A 23,004-nucleotide genomic window follows, 5' to 3' on the forward strand; every position below is an offset into this window, starting at 1 on the left:
TAACTTATTTTATTTTTTCCCTTAGTTGATGGGACTGAAGGCTTGTCATGATCGTAATATCACCCACCGGGATATCAAACCTGGTAGAAATGATGTCGCTGCCTATTTTTTCCTTGTTTTCTATACTTCTTGAATCCTTTTCTGTTAACAATTTCTATTAACTAGTCATGTTAACATTGCTTATTTTTACGCCATGGAAGAGAACATGATCATTTGCTTTGAGGACATGGAGACTGGAAAGTGTCTAAGAGAGGTTCCATCTGAAGCAAAGCAAAATAAGCTGAACATGTAGGATTCAAGTTCTTATACTCATGTCCTTTTTACAATTTGCCAGTGTTTAATTTTTACATAGGAGTTTAATGATTATTGGTAGATAGCTGTTGAAATATTAGTAATCTATTATTTGGTAGCTGACTTTATTTGCAGAGGCATTTTTGCAGCTGCTGAGCCAAATGTAAAAATTTTGTGAAACACCCAACACTGAGTGTGTAAGGTTAACAGAATACATATAAGAGCTGAATCCATATGTATTTCAGTCTAGCTCTGCATCTAACCTTAAGGATGCTGAACAAATGTGTGTACTGTAGCAGTAGGATTATGGAAGGGGTTACCATCTAAAATAAGGAGCCCTATTTCCTAGGATAATTTGTTACCAAAGATAATTTGTCACCTTCCTATTTAATTGGTGCCTTACCAACTACCAATTGATTAGGAAGGTTACTGGTTTAGTAGGAAAGCAAAGATTGTATTATCAAGTGTCAAGTTATGTGATCAATCACTAATTGAGTAATTGTTCATGGTGTATGTCAAGGACCTCCCAACCTAGGGTAGCTGGCCCCTGACTACGGAGTTCGTAGCCACGGTCCGTCGTCGCCGGTGAGGTTTTTCCCCTCAACCGTCGGCTTGTTTAGAGAGAGAGAGATTAGGAAATAATAATCTTGCTTGCCTCATTCCCTGCTGCCATGTGGCTTATAAATAGCCCTATGGCTAATCAACTTCTCCTATAAACTGTCAACTAACTCCTATTTTCTTGGACTTATCTGCTACCAACTAACTCTCCACAATTCTCTCATCTCAATCTTATTCTCTAGCCTTATCTTTATTTCTAAATCTATCCACTGGTTGTGGCCTCCTCCTGTGCGCGTTCAGCGCGCTCTGCAGCGCGGCGTGCGTCACGGCGGCGCCTATATGTGCGCCCGCACATGACATCTCTCCCCCCTCGAGACCCAGCTCGTCCTCGAGCTGAAAGTCTGGGTACTTGCTGCGGAATTCGTCGAGGTCTTCCCAGGAAGCAGACTCGGCCGGTTCGCCCCTCCAGTGGACGAGAACTTGACGCACGCCTCGTGCCAAGCGTGCCTGAGTAACCTGCATCGGCTCAGGGACCACGGCGCCGTTGTGGATGATTGGTAAGGCAGGCGGGGACGCTGGTGGAACACCGACAAACTTCTTGAGGACACCCACGTGGAACACATCATGGAGGCGCGCCCCTGGCGGCAAGGCCAGGCGAACGGCGACGTCGTTGATGAGCTCGACGACGCGGTAGGGCCCCACAAAGCGAGGCTTGAGCTTGCCCGTGGTGGTCCTGGGCATTGAAGAAGCTGCCCGCTGCCGAAGACGAAGGAGGGCCCAATCCCCTGGCTAGTAGGAGACTTGACGGTGGTGCCGATCGTAGTAAAGCTTCTGGGTCGCCTGGGCCTGCTCTAGGCGGTACCGGACCTCCTCCAGGAAGGCCTCCCGAGCCTCCATGTCCCGGGCGACGGCTGCCACCCTCGTCTCCCCCGGCTCATAAGAGCGGATGGAAGGTGGCTCTCGGCCATACACCACCCGAAACGGTGTGTCCCGAAGCGAAGTCTGGTACGCGGTGTTGTAGGTGTACTCAGCTCACGGCAACCAGCGCAGCCATTGGCGGGGGCGATCTCCAGTGAAGCAGCGCAGGTACATCACTATGACTCGGTTGGCGGCTTCCGTCTGGCCGTCCGACTGGGGATGAAAAGCGGACGCCATGTGAAGCTTAGTACCCATAAGCCTCATGAGCTCCTGCCAGAACGTCGAGGTGAACACGGGGTCGCGGTCGGAGACGATGGACTGCGGAACGCCGTGGAGGCGCACAATGTCGGTGAAGAATGCCTGTGCCACCGTCTCTGCCGTGTACGGGTGCGCGAGTGGAATGAAGTGGCAGTACTTGCTGAAGCGGTCAACCACGGACAGGATCACCGTCTTCCCATTCACGCGGGGTAGCGCCTCCACAAAGTCCAGCGCGATGTCAGCCCAGACCGCCGAGGGCACGGGTAGAGGCAAGAGCAACCCTGCTGGATGGAGATGCTCGGACTTGTACCGCTGACAAGTGGAGCACGCCCGCACAAATTCCTGCACCAAACGTCGCATGTTGGGGAAATGGAAATCACGGCGGAGCCGGTGCAGTGTACGGTGGACGCCCTCATGCCCGTCGCCGTGGACGGCCTCCAAAATTTCTTGCAGTAGTGGAGAGGCGGGGGGAATGTATAGGCGCCTCTCGTAGGCGACCATGTCGTCGACGACCGACCAGGGCGCGGTGCGGGTGCCTCGGCGCACCTCGTCGTGGATGGCCACCAGTGCCGGATCGGTAGCTTGGGCGTGACGCAGGCGGCCGATGAAGTCAAAGCGCGGCGCAGAAATTGCCAACACGGCGCCCTCCTCAGTGTCGCGGCGGGAGAGGGCGTCGGCCACCGTGTTCGTGGAGCCTGACCGGTACTCGACGGAGAAGTCGAACCCCAGCAACTTGCCGACCCAATGGTGCTGCGGAATCGTGGCGAGGCGCTGGTCGAGCAAGTATTTGAGACTATAGTGGTCTGTCTTGATGGTGAAACGCCGCCCCCAAAGGTATGGCCGCCAGTGGCGAACGGCCTGTACCAGGCCGATGAGCTCCTGCTCATAAGCTGCGAGGGAGCGGTGACGTGGAGCCACCGGCCGACTGAAGAAAGCAATGGGGTGGCCCTCCTGGACGAGCACCGCGCCGAAGCCGTACGTCGAAGCGTCGCACTCTACGACGAACTGCTTGGTGAAGTCAGGGAGCGACAGTACGGGTGCGGATGTCACGGCCTCCTTGAGAGTACTGAAGGCCCCCGATGCGTCGTCGTTCCATCGGAACCCCTCCTTTTTTAGGAGAGCGGTGAGGGGGGCTGCGATGATGCCGTAGTTGTGGACGAATTTCCTATAGTAGCCTGCGAGCCCGAGGAATCCACGCACCGCCCTGGCCGAGCGCGGTTGCGGCCAATCACGGATGGCCTGCACCTTGGTCGGATCCATGGCCACGCCCGACGCCGAGATGGTGTGGCCGAGGTAGGCGACGGTGTCCACGCCAAAAGCGCACTTGGAACGCTTAACGAAGAGACGGTGTTGTCGGAGCACCGAGAGGACGACGCGGAGGTGGCGCAAGTGGTCCGCCCAGGATGAGCTGTAGATCAGAATGTCGTCAAAGAAGACAAGCACAAACCGGCGGAGGTAAGCGCGCAACACGTCGTTCATGAGAGCTTGGAAGGTGGCTGGCACGTTGCAGAGTCCGAACGGCATGACCAAAAATTCGAAGAAGGCGTCATGCGTCCGGAATGCTGTTTTGTCGATGTCGGCCAGCCTCATGCGGACTTGGTGGTATCCGGATCGGAGGTCGAGCTTGGTGAAGAAGCTGGCGCCATGGAGCTCGTCAACGACCGGGATGGGGAACGCATCCTTGATGGTTATGGCGTTCAGCGCGCGGTAGTCGACGCAGAATCGCCACGAGCCGTCTGGTTTCTTGACCAAGAGCACCGGAGACGAAAACGCGGAGCTGCTGCGCCGAATGAGCCCTTGGTCCAGCATAGCTGTGCACTGACGCTCCAGTTCGTCCTTGTGCAGGGCGGGGTAGCGATACGGGCGTACTGCCACTGGCGGTGCCCCCGGCACCAGGGTGATGTTGTGGTCCCGACTGCGTGGGGGAGGTAGGCCGCGAGGCTCGCTGAAAACGTCGTCGAAGTCCGCCAAGAGCTCGTCGAGGAGCGTACTGGTGGCGGTGGTTGTGCTGACAGCAGCCGGTCGGTAGGCCGCGAGCCCCTGCCAGCAGAACGCCCTGCCCTGGAAGGTGAAGGAGATTGCGTGGTTGCTGAAATCCCACATGATCGGTCCCAGCGCTGCCAGCCATCGGGTGCCCAGGACCACGTCGTAGCCCGCCAAAGGCATGACGTATAGGTCAGCAGGGAAGCAGTGGCCGCCGATGTCCAGTGGTGCGTTGCGGATGACGACCACACACGCGACGCGCTCCCCATTCGCGACCATTGCCGTGAGGCGTGGCCGGTGTTCGAGGGGCAGGCCCGTGCGTGCAGCCGCGGCTTCCGATATGAAGTTGTGGGTGCTGCCCGAATCCAGCATGGCGACGAGGGAGGTGGCCCCTAGCGTGACCTGCAGCTGCATCGTGTCGGTGAGCGTCACGCCCGCAAGAGCTTGGAGGGAGAATACCGGGGTCTCCTCAGTCCCGGCATCCTCGACAGCCTCATCTTCCTCCTCAAGGCCCTCCAGTAAGAACAGCCGCTTACAGATGCGATTGTGGCCCCTTGTGAATTTGTCGTCACAATTGTAGCAGAGGCCAAGGCGGCGGCGCTCTTCTTGTTCTGCCTGCGAGAGGCGCTTGATGGTGCGGCCTTCGACGGTAATGGTCCCCGGCGCAGCCGGTTTGGCTCCTGGCGGCGCGGGTAGGGCCAGCCGGGCGGCAGGGGCCGACAGTAGAGGACGCCCAGGAGCGCGCGCGGCCGGGGCGACAAATTGCTCGCGCAACTCGAATTGGCGCGCTAGACTCATGGCGGCGGCCAACGTCTGAGGATTCTGGATCCTGACGTCGATGCTGAGTGGCGGCTGGAGTCCGCCGACGAAGAGTTGTACCCGCTGCGCCTCCTGGAGTGGTCCCGCGCGAGGAAGCAGGGCCTGGAACCGGTCTTGGTACTCGGCAACCGTACCGGTGCGCCTACACTCCGCTAGTTCGGCCAACGGCGCGGAACGCAGGGGCGGCCCGTACCGAAGGTGCAGCAGCTCCGTGAAGCGGCGCCAGGAAGGCGTGCCCTCGTCCTCCTGGACCATAAGGTACCACATCTGTGCGCCCTCCTCAAGGTTGTAGGAGGCCATCCATACCTTCTCCTCCATGATGCGCTGCTGATGGAAATACGATTCGCACCGACTGGTGAAAATCAGTGGATCAGATTTCCCATCATAGCGGGGGAAATCCATCTTTTGAAAGCGCGGCGGTCGATCATTGTGGTGCTGCCCATCATTAGTCCCATGGCCGCTCGACGAGGTCTTTCCCCTCTGGAGCTCGGCGACAGAGGATTGGAGGGCGGCGACCGTTGATGTCAGGGTCTCGATTATCTTGGCCAAATCAGAGGTGGTTGGCTCGGCCATGGTAGAGGTGGTGTCGGCGTAAGGCGGCAAGGTTGGTGGGCTTGGCTGGGATTGCGGGTGGGTGGAAGAAGTCGAGGAACGACTGGATCGCGATACCAGGTTGTCAAGGACCTCCCAACCTAGGGTAGCTGGCCCCTGACTACGGAGTTCGTAGCCACGGTCCGTCATCGCCGGTGAGGTTTTTCCCCTCAACCGTCGGCTTGTTTAGAGAGAGAGAGATTAGGAAATAATAATCTTGCTTGCCTCATTCCCTGCTGCCATGTGGCTTATAAATAGCCCTATGGCTAACCAACTTCTCCTATAAACTCTCAACTAACTCCTATTTTCTTGGACTTATCTGCTACCAACTAACTCTCCACAATTCTCTCATCTCAATCTTATTCTCTAGCCTTATCTTTATTTCTAAATCTATCCACTAGTTGTGGCCTCCTCCTGTGCGCGTTCAGCGCGCTCTGCAGCGCGGCGTGCGTCACGGCGGCGCCTATATGTGCGCCCGCACATGACAGTGTAAGTGGCTAAGCGCCACGGTGAGATGAGGAAACAGCAGCAGAAACTGCAGTAGTTGATTCATTTCCCGCACTTATCCTTGACCAGACTGCTCGAACCTCCCTTGTGGAAAGGGACCTATTCTTAAAAACTCGACCCGCGGGGGGTAAGACAGCCCTCGGGTATTATATTAACAGGACATTCTCACATAGGTCGAGAAACCGCCGAACCCCTACCCCACCCATACAGGCCACCGTAGTCCATGTGAGGACGAGTGTAATGGGACCGCGCCCTAGACCTATGCTTTGGCATGGGAGAGACGAGGGAATTTTTAACCCCTGCCTGAAATTCGCTCTCACAAGGATACGATACGAACTCAGGGATACTCAGGACTTCAGAAGTGCTACTTGGACCACAACCAACTCAGCTAGAGGCCCTTTTGTGGGACCTATTCTTAAAGAAACATGAAGTATTCCAAGTTCAGGTATGATCAAAATCTACGAATGATCAGGAGATAGGGCCAAACCCTACCTCAATGAGAGCAGCCTCACCCTTATCCAGCTCCTCAGGCCATTCCCCTATCAGTTCACATTGCCAATTGAGCTGTTCCAAATTACCACAGCAAATTATTGGAGAAATTTGCAACTTCGTGTTAGATAAATTTAGGCTTCTACGTTAAATATAAGATCATTTTTTTTCTCGAAAGTGCAGGAGAGCTGCACACCATTATATGAAGAGAGGAAAGGTCCAAAATGGACCGAAATACAAAGCCCGGACGGCAGAAAACAAAAACTGGACCTAAGCACCAAGATCCTAACTCCCATGCCTCCTCTCCAACAACATAAGAGGAGAACCAGAAGCAAAGGAGAAGGCCGACTAGACTCTATTTAAGGCAACAATAAGCCCAAACTCTCCAGATGCTTAGCACCCGCCTTATCCCAACAGATCAACTCATCTAAAAACAGTCTCTTGACAGAGCTAATGGAAGGATTCACTGCATCAAAAACAGCCTTGTTACGAATAAGCCATATGCACCAAGCCCCTTGAATTATCACGCTATTTAAGGTTTTTTTCCTGGTCCTGTGCACTTTTTTAAGAGCCTTTCCCCACCATACAACAAAGGAGCTTTCATCAATCATAGGAGTGAGATCAACCAGCCCTATTAGCGACAAAATATGATGCCAAAACTGCCTGGTAAAACTACAAGTGCAAAGGAGATGCTGGGCCATTTCTTGCTCTTGATCACAAAGAGGACAACACATCGGGTACTACAAACCTCTCCTTTGGAGTCTATCAGCAGGTCAACACTTATTCCTTATTGCCGACCAAAGGAAAAACTTGCATTTTGGGGGAGCCCAAATCTTCCACAATCTTTTCCATGGCTCAATGGGTACTGACCCCATTAAGAAGGCTTTATAACAAGACTTGGACGAGAATTGTCCGAAGGCAGTGTTACCCCCTCAGAGCATCCCATAACTTCAAATATTGATGTAGCCCAATTGGAGAGAGAGGGTTCACAATATCATTAACCCACTGCCAGTTATCAAGCACCTGAGCTACAGTTCTGGTGGAAATGGCTCTTCGGCCAACCATACAGACCACAGCTGGTGCAATTTCCTGGATGGCACTTCCATTTAACAATTTTTTTCTCGAACAACGCAGGAGATCTGCGTGTCATTTCATTAAGAAGAAAGAGAAAGTACCACATACATCAAACGACCGAAAACAACCAAAACCACAAGACCTTTACCCCTACAGCTAGGGACTAGGCAACTGAAAACTTTGACTGTTACAACGGTGACACCTAGACCATTTGAATACAAACACCACAGAGGGGTAGGCCATCAAGACCTACACATTCGTAGCTCGTGCCCAGACCAGGAAGTCTTGCAGTTTGGAGGCCCCAGCCCACCTCCAAAGCCGACATTCCTAAACAATCTTTGTGATCAAAGTGAGTGTGTTAGGCTCTGAATTCTCAAAGACACAAGAATTCCTGTGCTTCCATATCTCCCAGGCTGTTAAAATGGTAAGGGAATTCAGCCCTTGCCTCCTTTCTTTTGGTACTAACTTGACCACCTTCCTCCACCACTTAGGAAAGGAAGTTTCAGCAATATTGGGTGCCAGCTCTAGCATCTTTATAGCCTGGAAAATATAAAACCAAAGTTGCCTGGAGAAAACACAGCTCACTAACAGGTGCTGAATATTCTCATCCTCTTGATCACAAAGGGGATAGGCATTGGGATGGGGCAGCCCTCTTTTAGCCAGATTGTCCGCAGTCCAACATCATTTTTTAAACACCAACCAAATGAAGAATCTGCAGCGCAGGGGCGCCCTACTTTTCCAAATCTTTTTCCATGGGTCATAACGAATTGATCCCATGAAGAAGACCAAATAGGCTGACTTGCTGCTATAATCCCCTGATTGTGTTAGTTTCCACCTGAAAGTGTCAGGGTTTTCAGGCTGTAAAATAACTCCTTCCACCTGGTCCCATATCATAAGATACTCTTGTAAGACTTGGACAGTTAAGGCCCCTTTTATATCTGATATCCATCTCCTGTTGTTCAGTGCCTCAGCAACAGTTCTCTTGTTTATGGTTCTTTTGCCAATAGTTGTGATTAGATGGGGTGCTAGTTCAGCAATGCATTTCCCTTCTAGCCACCTGTCCTTCCAAAATAAAAAAATTTCACCATTACCAATGATGGGGATTTATCAATTTATCTGACCAAAAAAGAGTATTGGTCCCATTACCTACCACAGATAAAACAGACAATGCAAAGAACTGTCCGACTTGCTGCTTTACAGGAAGATTCATCCCATGCCAGGGCCTGGACGAATCAGTTTTCTCCAGTCATAACCATTTAGCCTGCAAAGCCCAACTTTTGAATTGTAAATTAGAAACTCCAAGCCCGCCCAATTTTAGAGGTCTTGTAATTATCTCCCATGAAACAAGACAGCTTCCGCCATTAACATTCTTCCTTCCTTTCCATAGAAACCCCCTCCGGATTTTGTCGATAGATTTGATCACCCATTTGGGGACATTTATAGCAATAAGAATATAAACCTGAATGGCCGAAAGCACATGTTTCGCCATTGCTCTCCGACCAGCAAGACTGAGTAGCCGAGCTTTTCAATTAGGAAGCCGATCAGCTAGCCTTTCCACCCATAACATAAGATCACTCCTTAGCTTCTTATCAGAGATCGGCAGCAGCCTCAGATAGTTGCAAGGAAAAGAACCAGAGCTGCATTGCAGAAGATTGCAGCCATCTTGAACAACTTGCCCGACACACCTTATTGGAATGACAAAACTCTTACGCAAATTCGTTATCAACCCAGTGGCTGCATCAAAGCAGTCCAAAATCAGTCTAACACAATTAAGATCCTCAAAATGCAACCATATAATGAAGATGGGGTCACAGTTTTCTTATTTGATTTTCTGCTTTAATTTCCTAGATCTGTTTCTCATTCATTCAATTATAAGTAATATTTTGTATATTATTTGTCTCAGTTTCATTAGGTAACAAAATGATGAGACCATACAGAGGTTAGAGCAATTAGATTGAACGTGCCTTCCAGCGCTTGTTTTTGTTTTGTGGATTGTATTCCAACTTGAGATGCCGTTTTCTGAAACTGCAATGGTCACTTTCCCTGTCTTATAATTTAAGAAGGGTGTTGCATTCTTCTGTTGATAAAGCACAACTTCCTGTACACAGGCGTCTGATTGACTTCGGCAGTGCCATTGATGATTACACGTTGAAGAATCTTTATGGTCCAGGACCTACTCGGTGTGTGATATTTTGCTTCCCTTCCCCCCTTTAGACCTTGTTCGGTTGCATGAGGATTGGAAGGGATTGAGGGGTATTAAATCCTCTCCTATTTAATTTTGAATAGCAAGAGATTTAATCCCCTCAAATCCCCCTCAATCCACCCCTAACCGAACAAACCCTTAGTATTTAGCTGCAGCATAAAATTAGCATCTTGATTTGAGTAGTAGAATTATGCAATTTATGATCAAGAGTAGTTTAGGGTATCTTACCTGGATTTCGTAATAAGTCCAAGGGGTCATTATTTAAGTTTTCCCAAGTCATTTTTTTGTCCTATTCATTTACCCCATCAATGCCAATGTTCCACTGTAAATTACATCCTTTCTGTATCAACTTGAGTGGTTTTCTTCCTGACAGACATGTTTGATCCTTTCGTAATATGCTTTTGTACTCAAATGATTGAGAATTAAGGCCAGCTAAACTAACTGAAACAGTATTTGTCTAACATTTTTTAATCTAACAACATGTGCCAGTGTATAAAAGAATGCTTTCCTTGCCCCGGGTTCGATTCCCCTCGGGGACGAATTTCGGGCTTGGTTAAAAAAATCCCCTCGCTCTACTCCCGGTTTACGCCCTGCGTGCCACCCTACGGCTGGGCCGTTAAAGAGTGGGCGGTGACGTCCCACTAGTGACGGGGTCAGGGTTTAGGGGATTTTCTCGACCAGGACCATGTCTTAGTCTCTTCTTAATATAATACCGGGAGGGCAGACTTTCCCTCTCCGGCCGAGTTTTTTACATTTTTCTGATATGTTTTTTCTTCAAGTGACGTTAGACATGGGTTGCATGGCACTACTTTGACTTGTTTTGTTCCATTCTAATTCAATTGTACTGCAACTCCAGATCTGAACAGACATTTGAGTACACTCCTCCAGAGGCACTCCTTAATTCAAACTGGTTTCAAGGATCAAGAAGTGCAAGGCTTAAGTATGTCTCTTTTTCCCATTTCTCTTCTACGAATTCTGGTATGTGCCACTGTGTTTGACATACAGCTGCACTGTGATTCACTGAATTTCTTGTTTAACTATGCACAGGTATGACATCTGGAGCGTTGGAGTTGTCATGCTAGAGTTGATGATGGGTTCTCCCCATGTTTTTCAGATAAGTGACCGTACACGCATTTTAATGGATCAGCATCTCGGAGGGTGGAGTGAACAAACAAAGGAGCTTGCATACAAGTGAGACAATGTTTAAATTTCTCCGTGAAGTCTGGATTAGCAAAGCTGATACAATTTGCATTTCATGTTCTATTAGCAAACTTGAGAACATCACAGAAATTCCAGTTTTAATTAAGTATTATGAACTGCAATTTCCCCTATGGTTCTTGGGGTATCCCAAATTATTGGTACTGATGAATATCATAAATCTACTGCCTTCTTTTTTAGGCGAACAAAACACTTGAAATTTTTGGTGCTCTTGTTATATATAGGCAAGAAGCAACCTCACGCATTGATATTTGCTATGTTGATATGACATATTGACATAATGTAGCATTATCTGGTCCTGAGTCCTCTCTAACCATCATAGTCAATTGGCTATATTAAATGAAATTAGGAAGTGAGGTGTTCCAGATAGGCCTGCAGTATGAATGTTTAGAGTATTCTAGAGAGAAAATGACTGCCATAGCTTTCCTTGGTTTCCTGTTCTGATGTTAGGTTGAGGTCATACATGGAGTTGTGCATTTTAGTCCCAGGGATTTCCTCGCAACATCATGGCAGTGGTAGCCCAGAACAGGTCAGCAACTCTATTATCTGCTTATTACTGCATCTTATAATTCTACTGTATATTCATGTGCACCATCAATGTTTCTCTTATTGTAAAAAATGTAAGATAAGTCCACATTATTGCGTAGTTTCATTTCCACAATGTAGTTCATATGGTGCAAAAAGGACGTATTTTCTTGGAAGAAAGAACGTATTTTGATGCTCCTTAACATTGAACGATGACCCCCTGAAGCCCTAATTAAATATCTGCCCTGGTATGTAGCAGAGGTTTCATGGCCGTGACAGCTGATGTTGTGATTCTTTTTTACTTTAAGGGTCAATTTGGGTTAGCTTCTTGGAAATGCTCTGAAGAATCATTTGCACATCAAGTGAAGATCAGAGATCCTCTCAAGATTGGGTTGGTGTTTCTATTCTTGTCCACATCTTCATTGCCCCCAGAATGCTTGGATCATCACCATTTTCATATCTAATAGCTTCATCATTGCTTATGCTTCCAGTTTTCCTAATTTATGGGCGTTGCGACTTGCACGCCAGCTACTTGTGTGGCATCCTGTAAGTTTCTTGAACCCTGCTCCATAGAACTATTTAAGTCCTGTAGTTAAGACGAGAATAGTGGCATCCTGACATGGTTCTCAATCTTATTTATACAGTTCTTTTTTTTCCTTGTGTTCCTATTCCAGTAAATACTTATCCTATCTTGCAGGAGGATCGGCTAAGTGTCGATGAAGCACTAAATCATCCTTACTTCCAGGAGCCAATGTAATGTAAGGAGAGGAGATTAGTGATAACTAACCGACGAATCTTCAGCTCAGTCCTTTCAAGTTCAAGCCGCATGCATTTGGTTAGAGGAATTCATGAATCGTTTGTAATTTACCATCCTAGCTGTGTCATAAGATGTTGTGAATATAACATGAAGTAAAAGATAGTAGCATAAGTGAAATTACATGTGTAACGACTTTGCCCTTACAAGCTACAGCATTAGGCCAGACTGCCTTTGGTTGCAATCACTAATGAGGAAGAACGTTATCTATTTGTTAATGTAAACAGCTAAGGGTGTCCCTTCTCAAAGACAAGATGAGCAAACTAGACATGTAGATGAACATTACCCTGCTGGTCATGACGAACTGGGCCGCTCAGCCAGGGGCCAAAACAGGATTCAGCATGCTACATTATTCTTCATCACAATTCAGCAGTTATAACGTCATTCCTCATAAATGCAACATCGGCTGTGTTAACAGACATGATAAAACATGCTACAAGAGAGAATCACACATCAGTTGTGCACGGAGAGCACATAGCTACATCAGCACCGGAACGAATATGCTTCGAAAAACATAAAACGCTCTGCATATATTGGATCAAAAGTAAATGAACATCTGCATATCAAGCAGGTCAAATGAGAAGAAAATCATCCGAGAAACATGAACATGAAGTAAACCAATGGTTTTAGTTAAGATCATATACTAGCCTCTGCAAGAAAATCAACATATCAATCACGGACTGGCCTCTGCAAGAAAATGATACTTTGCAGGGAGAAATCTTATGTGTTCCCTACAAGTTCCTTTGCTTGAGAAGAGATCGACCAGCAACATTGTGGTTAAATGTTCAAGTGAGAAATTCCTCTCGTCAATCTTGGACAGGTAAGCTCCAGCCCTGACTATTTCATTTTTCTTTAGTAATTCCCTGACTACATGATTCAGCAATCGAGAATTGGGCTCACAGCCAGCATTCTGCATGGATGAAAACATATCTTCTGCCTCTTCCACCAATCCTTCTTTTATAAGATTTGTGATCATTATATTGTAAGTCACAACACTAGGCACCAGCCCACTTCTCGAGATAGAAGCAAACAGATCCTTAGCTTCTTCAACTCTCCTGGTTTGAAACATTCCAGCTATCATGGTATTGAGAGTTATGATATTGATCTTTACATTCATTGCACGTAATTCTTTGAAAAGAAAGATTGCTTCATCAAAGCATCTATTTTTAAAAAGTCCACGAAGAACTATGTTGTATGTACATATGTCCATAGCGATACCACTTTCTGTCATTTCATGGAATTTCACCTTTGCAGGAACTGTTCTCCCATCCTGAAATAACCCATCAATTATGATGTTGTATAAAATAGTTGAAGGCTTTATTCCCTTTTGCAGCATTTCTCTGAAAAGACTCAATCCTTCATCAATCCTTCCAATTTTACAATAGCCATTAACAAGTGTACCATACACTACATCGTCTGGTTCAATGCCAGCTGACACCATAGCATCAAATACTCTTAATGCTTTCTCCATCTTGCCAACAAGACAGTACCCATCCATCAGCATACTATACACCACAGCAGTAGGATGCAGACCAACATTTACAGTTAAGTCAAATATATTTTGTGCCTCCATTACCCTTCCCAGTTTGCAAAGGTTGTTAATTATCGAACTGAAGAAAACAATATCAAGACGCATGCCATTATTCATTATTTCCAAAATCAATTCCTTGGCTTTCAGTAAACTACCATGAGTACAAAAACCTTGAATCAGGCAATGGCATGCATATTTATCAGGTGCTACTCCTTGATCAATCATCTGATTAAATTTTTCCATAGCATCATCCATCTTACCGATTCTGCAGAGGGCAGCAATCACTGTCGTATAGGTTACCACATCAGGTTTCACTCCATGGTCTCTCATTTCATTGAAGATGATCATAGCCTTATCTAGCATTCCACAGTTTGCATATGCCTTGATCAGCACATTAAAAGTACAAATGACAGGTGCAATACCGTCACCTAGCATCAAATCGAAGAGATCTGTCATATCAACTAGACATCCTTTAGTAGCGTACCCGTTGAGCATAATGGTGTAGGAGAAAACATTAGGATTTTGGCCCTTCATTGCCATTGTGTCAAAAACATCTCTAGCTTCCTTGATTTTTCCATACTTGCAAAGGGAACCCATCAACATGCTCAAAGTAACAACATCTGGTAAGATGCTGTGTCTTCTCATTTCTTTAAATACCCTAACTGCCTCCTTCCACTGTCCTGTGGAGGAGTATCCATATATCAAGTTATTATATGTCCAGTTATTTGGCAGAACACCTTTATTGACCATTTGTCGAAGGAAAGCCTCTGCCTTGTCCATTGCTCTTGCCTTACACAGGGCATGAACCACAGAGCTATAAGTCACAAAATCAGGTGGAATGCCCCGCTGTACCATTTCTTTGAATAGATCACATGCTTTATTTACGTCACCCTCCTTAAAGAAGCCGTCGATTACTGTACTGTAGGCAACCACGTCGGGCGAGCAGACAGCTCCCCCTTCAGCCATCATCCGTAGCAAATCATCTGCCTGGCCACTCTTTCCTTGGTCGCAGAGGCTCTTCAGAAGTATGCTGTACGAGAAAACATCGGGCACACAGCCCAACTCAGGCGTTCTGTGGAGAAGGATGTCCAAAGCCTCGTCTGTCCGCTTCGCTTCACAAAAGCCCTTGAGAAGGTGGTTAGCGATGATGATATTGACGCGCAAGCCTGTCCTGAGGAGCTGGCCGAAGAAGGCCAGCGCTAGCTCTGGGCGGTGCGCGCGGGTGCAGCAGTCCATGAGGATGGCGTAGGTGTGGGATGTGGGGGACAGCACCCGCGGTCCTTGAGCCCGAGACGCCGCGCGGTTGAAGAGCGCGACGGCGAGGGCAGGGCCACTCCTGCAGGCGGCGGAGGACGGCGCACGCGCGAGCGCCGCGAGGAAGCCGTTCAGATCGCGCTCGAGAACGGGCGTGCCTCGACGCTGCAACTCGTCGAGCAGGTCGTGTGCTTCCTCAGGGCGGAGCGTCCCCTCCCGCACGCGCGCCGTGGCGGCGGCGAGGCGGCGGCAGCGAGGAGGATGCGGCGGCGGCGAGGAGGAGGATGCGGCGGCGGTGGAGACGGCGGAGGAGATGCGGGCACATGACGGCATTGCCGCGCTGGGGGTGGGGGGATTTTTGGGCGTCCGGGTTCCTCCCTCCCTCGTTCCGTGCGTTGTTCGTACGGGGATCATTATCCAATTCCTGTTATAGACCTAACAAGCAGGCAGTCATGTTTTTGTGGTGTCCCCAAATATTCCCGCGAGGAGCAGATGCCTTTTGTTCGGTCCCGCTCGCCATCGTCCGTCCCATAGTTAAATTGTGATCAACGTGATCTTATCGCTCATTAGTCTTCAACCCCAATAACCCGGCTTCTTGTGTTCACCTATACTAGCACACACTAACTAATTAAGGCGGTGTTTGTTTGGATTTTTAATCTACCTAAATTATATAGTCCAATAATTTTTAAAATAACACTTAGGTCTAGTTTGGAAACCAAATTTTTCAAAGAAAATTAGTTCATTTTCCTTTAAAAAATAGAAATCTCATAGGAAAATAGAGTTCCCAAACTAACCCTTAGTTTAAAATATGGAGGAGATGAGAGGAGATGAGAGGAGGGCGCGGGTGGAGCCCACACGCGAGTGAGAGAGAGGGGTAAGCAGGGGGCGGCGGCTAGGGGAGGGAGTAGGGCGCGCGTGGCTTGCTTGTTGAGCCCCTAGTGGGCTTTAGGGTTAGGGTTTAGTTAGTTTTTTTTTAATTTCTTTTTCTAAATTCAAAATATATTTTTAAATAACCCTAAAATTCATAATAACTATACCAAAATTATTTATAAATAAAATATTTATTTTTGGACTAATAATTATTATATTATTTATTTGGATTTTTATTTAAGAAGAAATACTATTAAATATTCAAAAAAAACTTATGAGCAATAAAAAAATCATTCCGAATGTAAATAAATAACAAGCATTTAAAAGAAAATTTATTACCATAAATGTCATTAATAACTAAATGTATTGTTTTTATTTAATGATTTTTATGGTGTTACAAACCTACCCCTCTTAAAAGAATCTCGTCCTCGAGATTAAGGAAGGTTAGCACGAAAGCAAAGGAGATACATGGTTATTTGTAGGTTCTTAGTTCTCATTGAACTCTTCTAACATTAAGGAACTTCCTTACTACTTCGCTCCACAATGTATACTAATCAGGCAACCTTCATCATCGTACTTATAAAATGGTTGGTCTTCTGAATTATTGCTTAGGTCATGCTTGTCAGCTTTCTTTTCTAGTCGGTCTAGACACTTCTTGGGGCATTCGCGAATAACATGTCCTTCATTTTTGCAGTAGTAGCAAGCACCTCTTGCTTTGAGTTCTTTGCGAGTCAACTTTGCTTCACCAACAGGGGGTGAGGGTTGATTGGGTGTCTGTATCTTATATAGCTGAGTCTGACTTAATTCTTCTGTTTGGGTATCCATGTGTTTCTTGGCTTTTGCTTGTGGTTGAGGTGGACTAATCATGTATCCAAACATTTTTCTATTCCTTTTGTTGTTCTTCATTCCATTCATCGAATATCTCTGTGACTCATTTTTCTCGTTCATAGTTGTTAAGGTAGGAATATTGTCGTTGGCATCATTTACTTGATTTCCATTGGGGTTCATCATCTAGTCAGAGGGTAAAAGAGTTTAGTGAGACAGACTGCATAAGAGGCTTGTATGACATTAAGATAAAGTGTGAACACAACATTTTGATTTCCAATATAAGATTAGTTAAGGATGATTTCCGATTCCGCATAGCTTCATCATACTACAAGAGTGTACAAGTGTTATAATCCTTAACAGAGATCTTTTCAACTTTATAGATTTCAGAGCATGATATCCAAATCATCTTTCTGATCCAATAGTATTTCTTTGAGCACAAATTGAGAGAAAGACTTGAGCGGGACTTTAGGGCAACTAGAATAGAGCATCACATTGTTTGCATATAGCAGATGACACCATACTTTATTCTCTTATAAAGAGGCAAAACACAATAGGTGCGAGAGATTCTCCAAATTTATTCATATATCACTTAGCACAATTACAAATCATGAAAGGGGCAACACCTTGACATTTTTTTTCTTCGTGAGACATACTCCTTCTAGCTAAATGACATATTATTCTTCCTTGTCAGATGCACCAATCAGAGCTGGAGGTCGATTGTCTTCAACTACTATTCTTTCTCCAGATGGGGTTTCCAAACACATGGTTCTCTCAGTATGTTGGATTACTGCCTTAGTTCTTTGTAACCAATTCTTTCCAAGAATCACATCATTTCCCATTGATTCTATCACTATAAGATCAGCTAGAAAATCTATCCCACTGATTTTAACACTCACATTTGGACATATGTAGTTTACTATCATTTTTCTTTCGGGTGCATTGATGGTAATCCTTGATCTCAAGGGACACTTAGATACCATACTTTGTTACAAACTGGGCACTGATAAAAGAATGTGTTGTACGAGGATCATACAACACGGTGGCGATGGTCGTGTGAATGACTAGTGTTCCAAAAATTACGGCATTATTATACGGAATGGTTCCTATCACTGCATAACTTATCCTTCCTATGGACTTTTTCCGTTGTTTATTCTTTGTTGATGCATGAGTTTGAGAGTGTTGTCTTTTCTTTTGGACCTTATTGATCTCCACATCTTTCTTAGGACAACTATTAACAAGATGGCCGGTATCACCACAGCCAAAGCAAGCACGACTTGATAAGTTACATGGTGGAGTTGTCTTTACGGTGTTGGTAGAAGTTTCTGTGCATTTTTGTTCACATTCCATGTCGGAATACTGAGATAGCTTTATCTTGGAGGTGATCTGTAGTGAACTCTTCTCAGGACAGTTACGAAAGTAATGACCTTCACGTCCACATTGATAGCAAGCTTTTCTTGAAGTTATTTCTTGACTTTTTCCATGTTTCCCTTTTCGTTTCTTGGACCTGATGCGACCACGAGGCTGAAACTATGTGCAAGTAATGGTCCATCCATCAATGTAACACTCATGTGTTTCTTCCTGGGGCTGGGCATCCTTGTGATGTTTCCTTTTTGGAATATTTTGCAATTCATCAACTGACAGTGCATTAGGTATGAGAGACTCTGCTATTAGTTGTTCTTGGGGAGACATCTGTCTTTTTATGCCAGAAAATAAATTCTGGTTCTTCTGTTTTGTGGTTTCACTTTCGTTTGTACTGATCTAGCGACAAGGAATTCCATAGTACTTACAATAACAACATGTTCCAAGGTCACTTGTCTATTGGTTTGGTTGTGCATCCTTTTGTGTCTTGAATTTTTGTTCATCAGCTGTTTTATTTATAGTGTTGTTTTGACTTGCCAACACACCACATTCTTTGCATTTAGTGACATCACTTGTAGTTGACATTCCAAGGTCTGTCATCTGTATGGGTATGGAAGAATGGAAGGGACGAAAGGGTTGAGCAAAGACAGATTATAGAGAGCAGAGAAAACCTATCTATCTAAGGTTTTACCTAGCTAACTGATGCCATTGTGGACAAAAGTCACACAATACACCAACAATCATTTCAAAGAAGCAAATCAAACATGAACACAAAGGACAATGAACTCAAGCATACTAGCACAACACAATCCTATTCTACTCATTCAACCAAAACAAAAGGTGAGACAAGGTTTGGAATAAGAAAGATATTATAACATCAAGGAGTTGGGTAAGAATTATCAAGGAGTTAGACAAGACATATTTGTCGGTGGCCATGAGTGAAATAATATAACCATGAACTATTAAAGTGAGGATAAATAATACAACCAAGGATATAAAGTGAGTTAGGGAGAAAGCATTATCAAGGAGAAAAGTAGAGAGGCAAAGGTTTAATATATCAAGGTAGATATTGCGCAAGGGTGGCAATACAATGGCAAGAAAACAAAAGTATAATAAGTCAAGGGTTATATAGCAATATTAGAGATTAGAAAACCAATATATAATATAATATCGCCCTTACCGATCTAGTCGAAAATCTTAATACAAAAGAACAATCCTATCAACCTAGCCAAGAAGTCTGGTAATAGATCCAAAGGATCCATAGCAAAACTTCTTGCGGAGTGGGGATAAGACAGAGAATAGGGCATCGTCGATAGCTTCGAAAAGGTTTCTTCTAGCAAACTTCACTTCAAGTTCCGCAATCCTGGCTTGATCATCTTGCAATGCTTCTCATTAGAACCTTCTGATAGACGAAGAATCAGACAAGAAGGGTTGAAGATAAAAGGACGAGGTTTGATATAAAGTAAGTTTTTATGAAGACAATTAAATCAAGTTTTGAACGACTGACTGGGCTTTCCATTTCTAACTAATCTAGCGACCTACGATCACATTGCCTTTGATACCACTTCTGTCACACCCGGTTCCAGAGGGGCAGAGCCGAGTGCATAACATATGTGTGTCAGGATCTATTTCCACACATATGTTGACGTCACAAGTGTAATATATCAAAAGAACAATGCATAAAAGCGTAAATAACGATTATATTAACATATTACACTTCGAACAGACATAATGTCTTAACCTTTATTCATCAAAGTACAGCAAAACATGGATATCCATCCACAGGAAGATGACCGGGGGTATCACTAGACTAGCATGCATGGAGTTCAGCATCATAACTTCATCTGCAAACTTCTGATCAAAATTTAAGCAAGGGTGAGCTCACTTATGGTCAGAGCTCAGCAAGTGGGGGGAAAATTAATGTAAGTTTAACAAGGTGAGGCTAAGGTTGAGCAGTAAGCATTTTAGTTGGTCAACATTTTATTAACAACACCTGTCTTACTAATAAGTGTGAATCCCAAGTATTCCCATTAAACAAAGGTTTAAGAGTATATAAAAAACACTTAAATGAAACCACTTAAGCAAACCATTGGTAGATCATCGGATCTCGATTTATTTCCATCTTCAAGTTCAATTATCATGTGAGGAGTCCAGGCTACTCATAACCGTGAGCACGGCTGATATATCAGTTTTACACTCTGCAGAGGTGGCGCATCTTTACCCATGAGTCACGATTCCCTTCTAGCCCGGGTTAGCTAGACCCGTATTCACTTCCGAGGTGAATGGCTAGGGTCTCACTACGAGGCTTTCCCCTAGAGTCCTCATTATGCAAATGCTGGAAATGGTCAACTGCATAAGGTACACCTAACGTAACCATCGTATAGTCCAGACTACAGGGTAAAGCTTTGGGAACTATGCCCGTATCCAATCTGCCTGAGCCGAAACTATAAGCGCTTGACAGATGCCCCCGTTCCGGTCGACCACGACCAGCACCCAACATAAGACTTCCCTAGTTATTTAGCCAAGGGCGTCCCATACCACCCTCATGGTAGCACTGTTTTCCCGGGTGGTCACTCCATGTTCCAATTAATATGCAATAATCTTGTTTAACCATCGGGTTAACAACAATAAAGTAAACTTACCATTTGGAACATTAATATCATAAATAGGAGTGACTGCATAAATTTAAAGTTGTAGCAATAGCATAGCTACTTGATTAGATCATAATCCTAGGTTAAACAAGGAATAAGGTTGGAAAGGTTAGGGGTATCTAAATAGGTAACCCATCGAATTATATATATATATAATATATATATATATCGAAGAATAAACTTTATTAAATGTATTGTTTGGGTTCAAACAGAGTATGCAGAGGGAGAAGTCCACTTCCTTGCTTATAGAAAACTTGAGGTTCTTCCACGGATAGGAATAGATCTTGATTCTTAATTACTAGATCAACCACTGAATATCACACAAACAAACACCACTCAATAACATACAACATTCACCATACGTAAAGGTAAAAGAAAGCCTAATGAAAAGAGCGTTCGCTTTTCAAAAACATTACACGCACGGGTTATAATAAAAAGGTATTCTTTTCAAAAATATGTGGTCTATATTTATAAAACAAGACATGAGCTTAAAATATCTTAATTAAAATATACAGATATTAGGTTCACTATAACACCCTGAATTTGGCGGTATAAAATTTTCTTTCTAATGATCACCCAAATTCATGTGTTACTCTTCTCTCTCTCACCCTAGGTTTTATCTCTCTCTAGATCCTCTCTTCCTTTTTTCCCTTTTAAGTAGAATTAGCTTAAAGTTAGGGGGATTTAATTATTTATTTTTACCAAAACATTATGGGTCATGACATGTTGCATCATGCTGAGCTTAAACTATTTTTTGAAGTGTTACACATGTTTGAATTTATTTGAATTTGAAACCTAATTTGAATTTGGAATTGAAAACCCTATAGAAAAGAAATAGAAAGGGAATTAGAAAATCCAAAGAAAAAGAAAAAAGAAAAGCAGCCTAGCTCAGCCCAGTTAGGCCGCGTGCCCACGCCGCCTGACAGGTGGGATCCACCTGTCAGCGGCGGCTTTCTGTCCCGCGCTCTCTCTCTCGCTCTCTGCCTGCTGGGACCGACCTGTCGGCGCCAGTTGCTTCGCCCGCGCGTGGCCCTCTTCTCTCTCTAACTCGTGGGCCCGTTCTGCCAGGCGCTGAGCCGTTGCCCGTGCGCCCCTTTGAAAGGGAAATAGGCTTACATCTTTTCCTAATTGATTTTGGTGGTTGAATTGCCCAACACAAATAATTGGACTAACTAGTTTGCTCTAGATTATAAGTTTTACAGGTGCCAAAGGTTCACAACAAACCAATAAAAAGACCAAGAAAGGATTCAAACAAAGAGAGCAAAAGACAACCGGAGTGTGCTCTGGTCTGGCGCACCGGACTGTCCGGTGTGCCACCGGACAGTGTCCGGTGCACCAGGGAACCCGACTCCAAACTTGCCACCTTCGGGAATTCTGGGAGCCGCTCCGCTATAATTCACCGAACTGTCCGGTGTAGCACCGGACAGTCCGGTGCGTCAGCGGAGCAACGGCTACTTGAAAGTCGCCTAGAGGGGGGGGTGAATACGGCTAGTTGAAAGTCGCCTAGAGGGAGGTGGTCACAAAGACCGGGTCTCTTTCAACCCTTTCCCTCTCTCAAACGGTCACTTAGACCGAGTGAGCTTCTCTTCTCAATCAAACGGAACACAAAGTTCCCGCAAGGACCACCACACAATTGGTGTCCCTTGCCTTGGTTACAATTGAGTTTGATCACAAGAAGAATGAGAAAGAAAAGAAGCAATCCAAGCGCAAGAGCTAAAATGAACACAAATGTCGCTCTCTCTAGTCACTATTTGATTTGGAGTGATTCCGGACTTGAGAGAGGATTTGATCTCTTTGGTTGTGTCTAGAATTGAATGTTATAGCTCTTGTAATGTGTTGAAGGTGGAAAACTTGGATGCCATTGAATGTGGGGTGGTTGGGGTATTTATAGCCCCAACCACCAAAATATGGCCGTTGGAAGGCTGGTGTCGCATGGCGCACCGGACAGTCCGGTGCGCCACCGGACACTGTCCGGTGCGCCAGCCACGTCAGCGAGCCGTTGGGGTTCGACCGTGGGAGCTCTGACTTGTGGGGCCTCTAGGCTGTCCGGTGGTGCACCGGACAGGTACTGTAGACTGTCCGGTGCGCCAATTACGCGTACTCTGTCCTCTGCGCGAGCAGGCGCGCATTAAATGCGTTGCAGTCGACCGTTGCTTGTGAAGTAGCTGTTGCTCCGCTGGCACACCGGATAGTCCGGTGTGGCACCGGACACTGTCCGGTGCTTCACCGGACAGTCCGGTGAATTATAGCGGAGCGCCCTCTG

At 45.8% G+C, this 23,004-nt stretch overlaps 2 protein-coding genes across 8 annotated transcripts in view; one reads left to right on the forward strand and one right to left on the reverse strand.

The window, feature by feature from the left end:
- LOC103648097 (uncharacterized) overlaps positions 1 to 12,503 on the forward strand; it is a 63,121-nt gene extending 50,618 nt beyond the window's left edge. For 3 of the 7 annotated variants that reach the window (XM_008672603.3, XM_008672605.3, XM_008672606.4), the window contains 9 exons: positions 26 to 83; positions 201 to 288; positions 9,597 to 9,668; positions 10,548 to 10,631; positions 10,739 to 10,882; positions 11,360 to 11,438; positions 11,743 to 11,825; positions 11,926 to 11,980; positions 12,132 to 12,474. In XM_008672603.3, the coding sequence (XP_008670825.1) occupies positions 26 to 83; positions 201 to 288; positions 9,597 to 9,668; positions 10,548 to 10,631; positions 10,739 to 10,882; positions 11,360 to 11,438; positions 11,743 to 11,825; positions 11,926 to 11,980; positions 12,132 to 12,191 (723 nt within the window). In that variant the 3' untranslated portion in view covers positions 12,192 to 12,474. Of the gene's footprint in view, positions 1 to 25; positions 84 to 200; positions 289 to 9,596; positions 9,669 to 10,547; positions 10,632 to 10,738; positions 10,883 to 11,359; positions 11,439 to 11,742; positions 11,826 to 11,925; positions 11,981 to 12,131 lie in introns of all 7 variants that reach the window. The other 4 variants (XM_035965549.1, XM_035965550.1, XM_035965548.1 and 1 more) reach the window with 3 other exon arrangements.
- A 226-nt stretch (positions 12,504 to 12,729) lies between these two features.
- Positions 12,730 to 15,436, reverse strand: LOC100502534 (PPR-814a). The gene has a single exon (NM_001197009.2). The coding sequence runs from the start codon at positions 15,364 to 15,366 to the stop codon at positions 12,922 to 12,924; it is 2,445 nt and encodes an 814-aa protein (NP_001183938.2). The 5' UTR covers positions 15,367 to 15,436; the 3' UTR covers positions 12,730 to 12,921.
- Between the last annotated feature and the right edge of the window lie 7,568 nt (positions 15,437 to 23,004).

The sequence above is a fragment of the Zea mays genome, chromosome 2 (genome assembly GCF_902167145.1).
Source record: "Zea mays cultivar B73 chromosome 2, Zm-B73-REFERENCE-NAM-5.0, whole genome shotgun sequence".
NCBI classification, from domain to species: Eukaryota; Viridiplantae; Streptophyta; class Magnoliopsida; order Poales; family Poaceae; genus Zea; species Zea mays.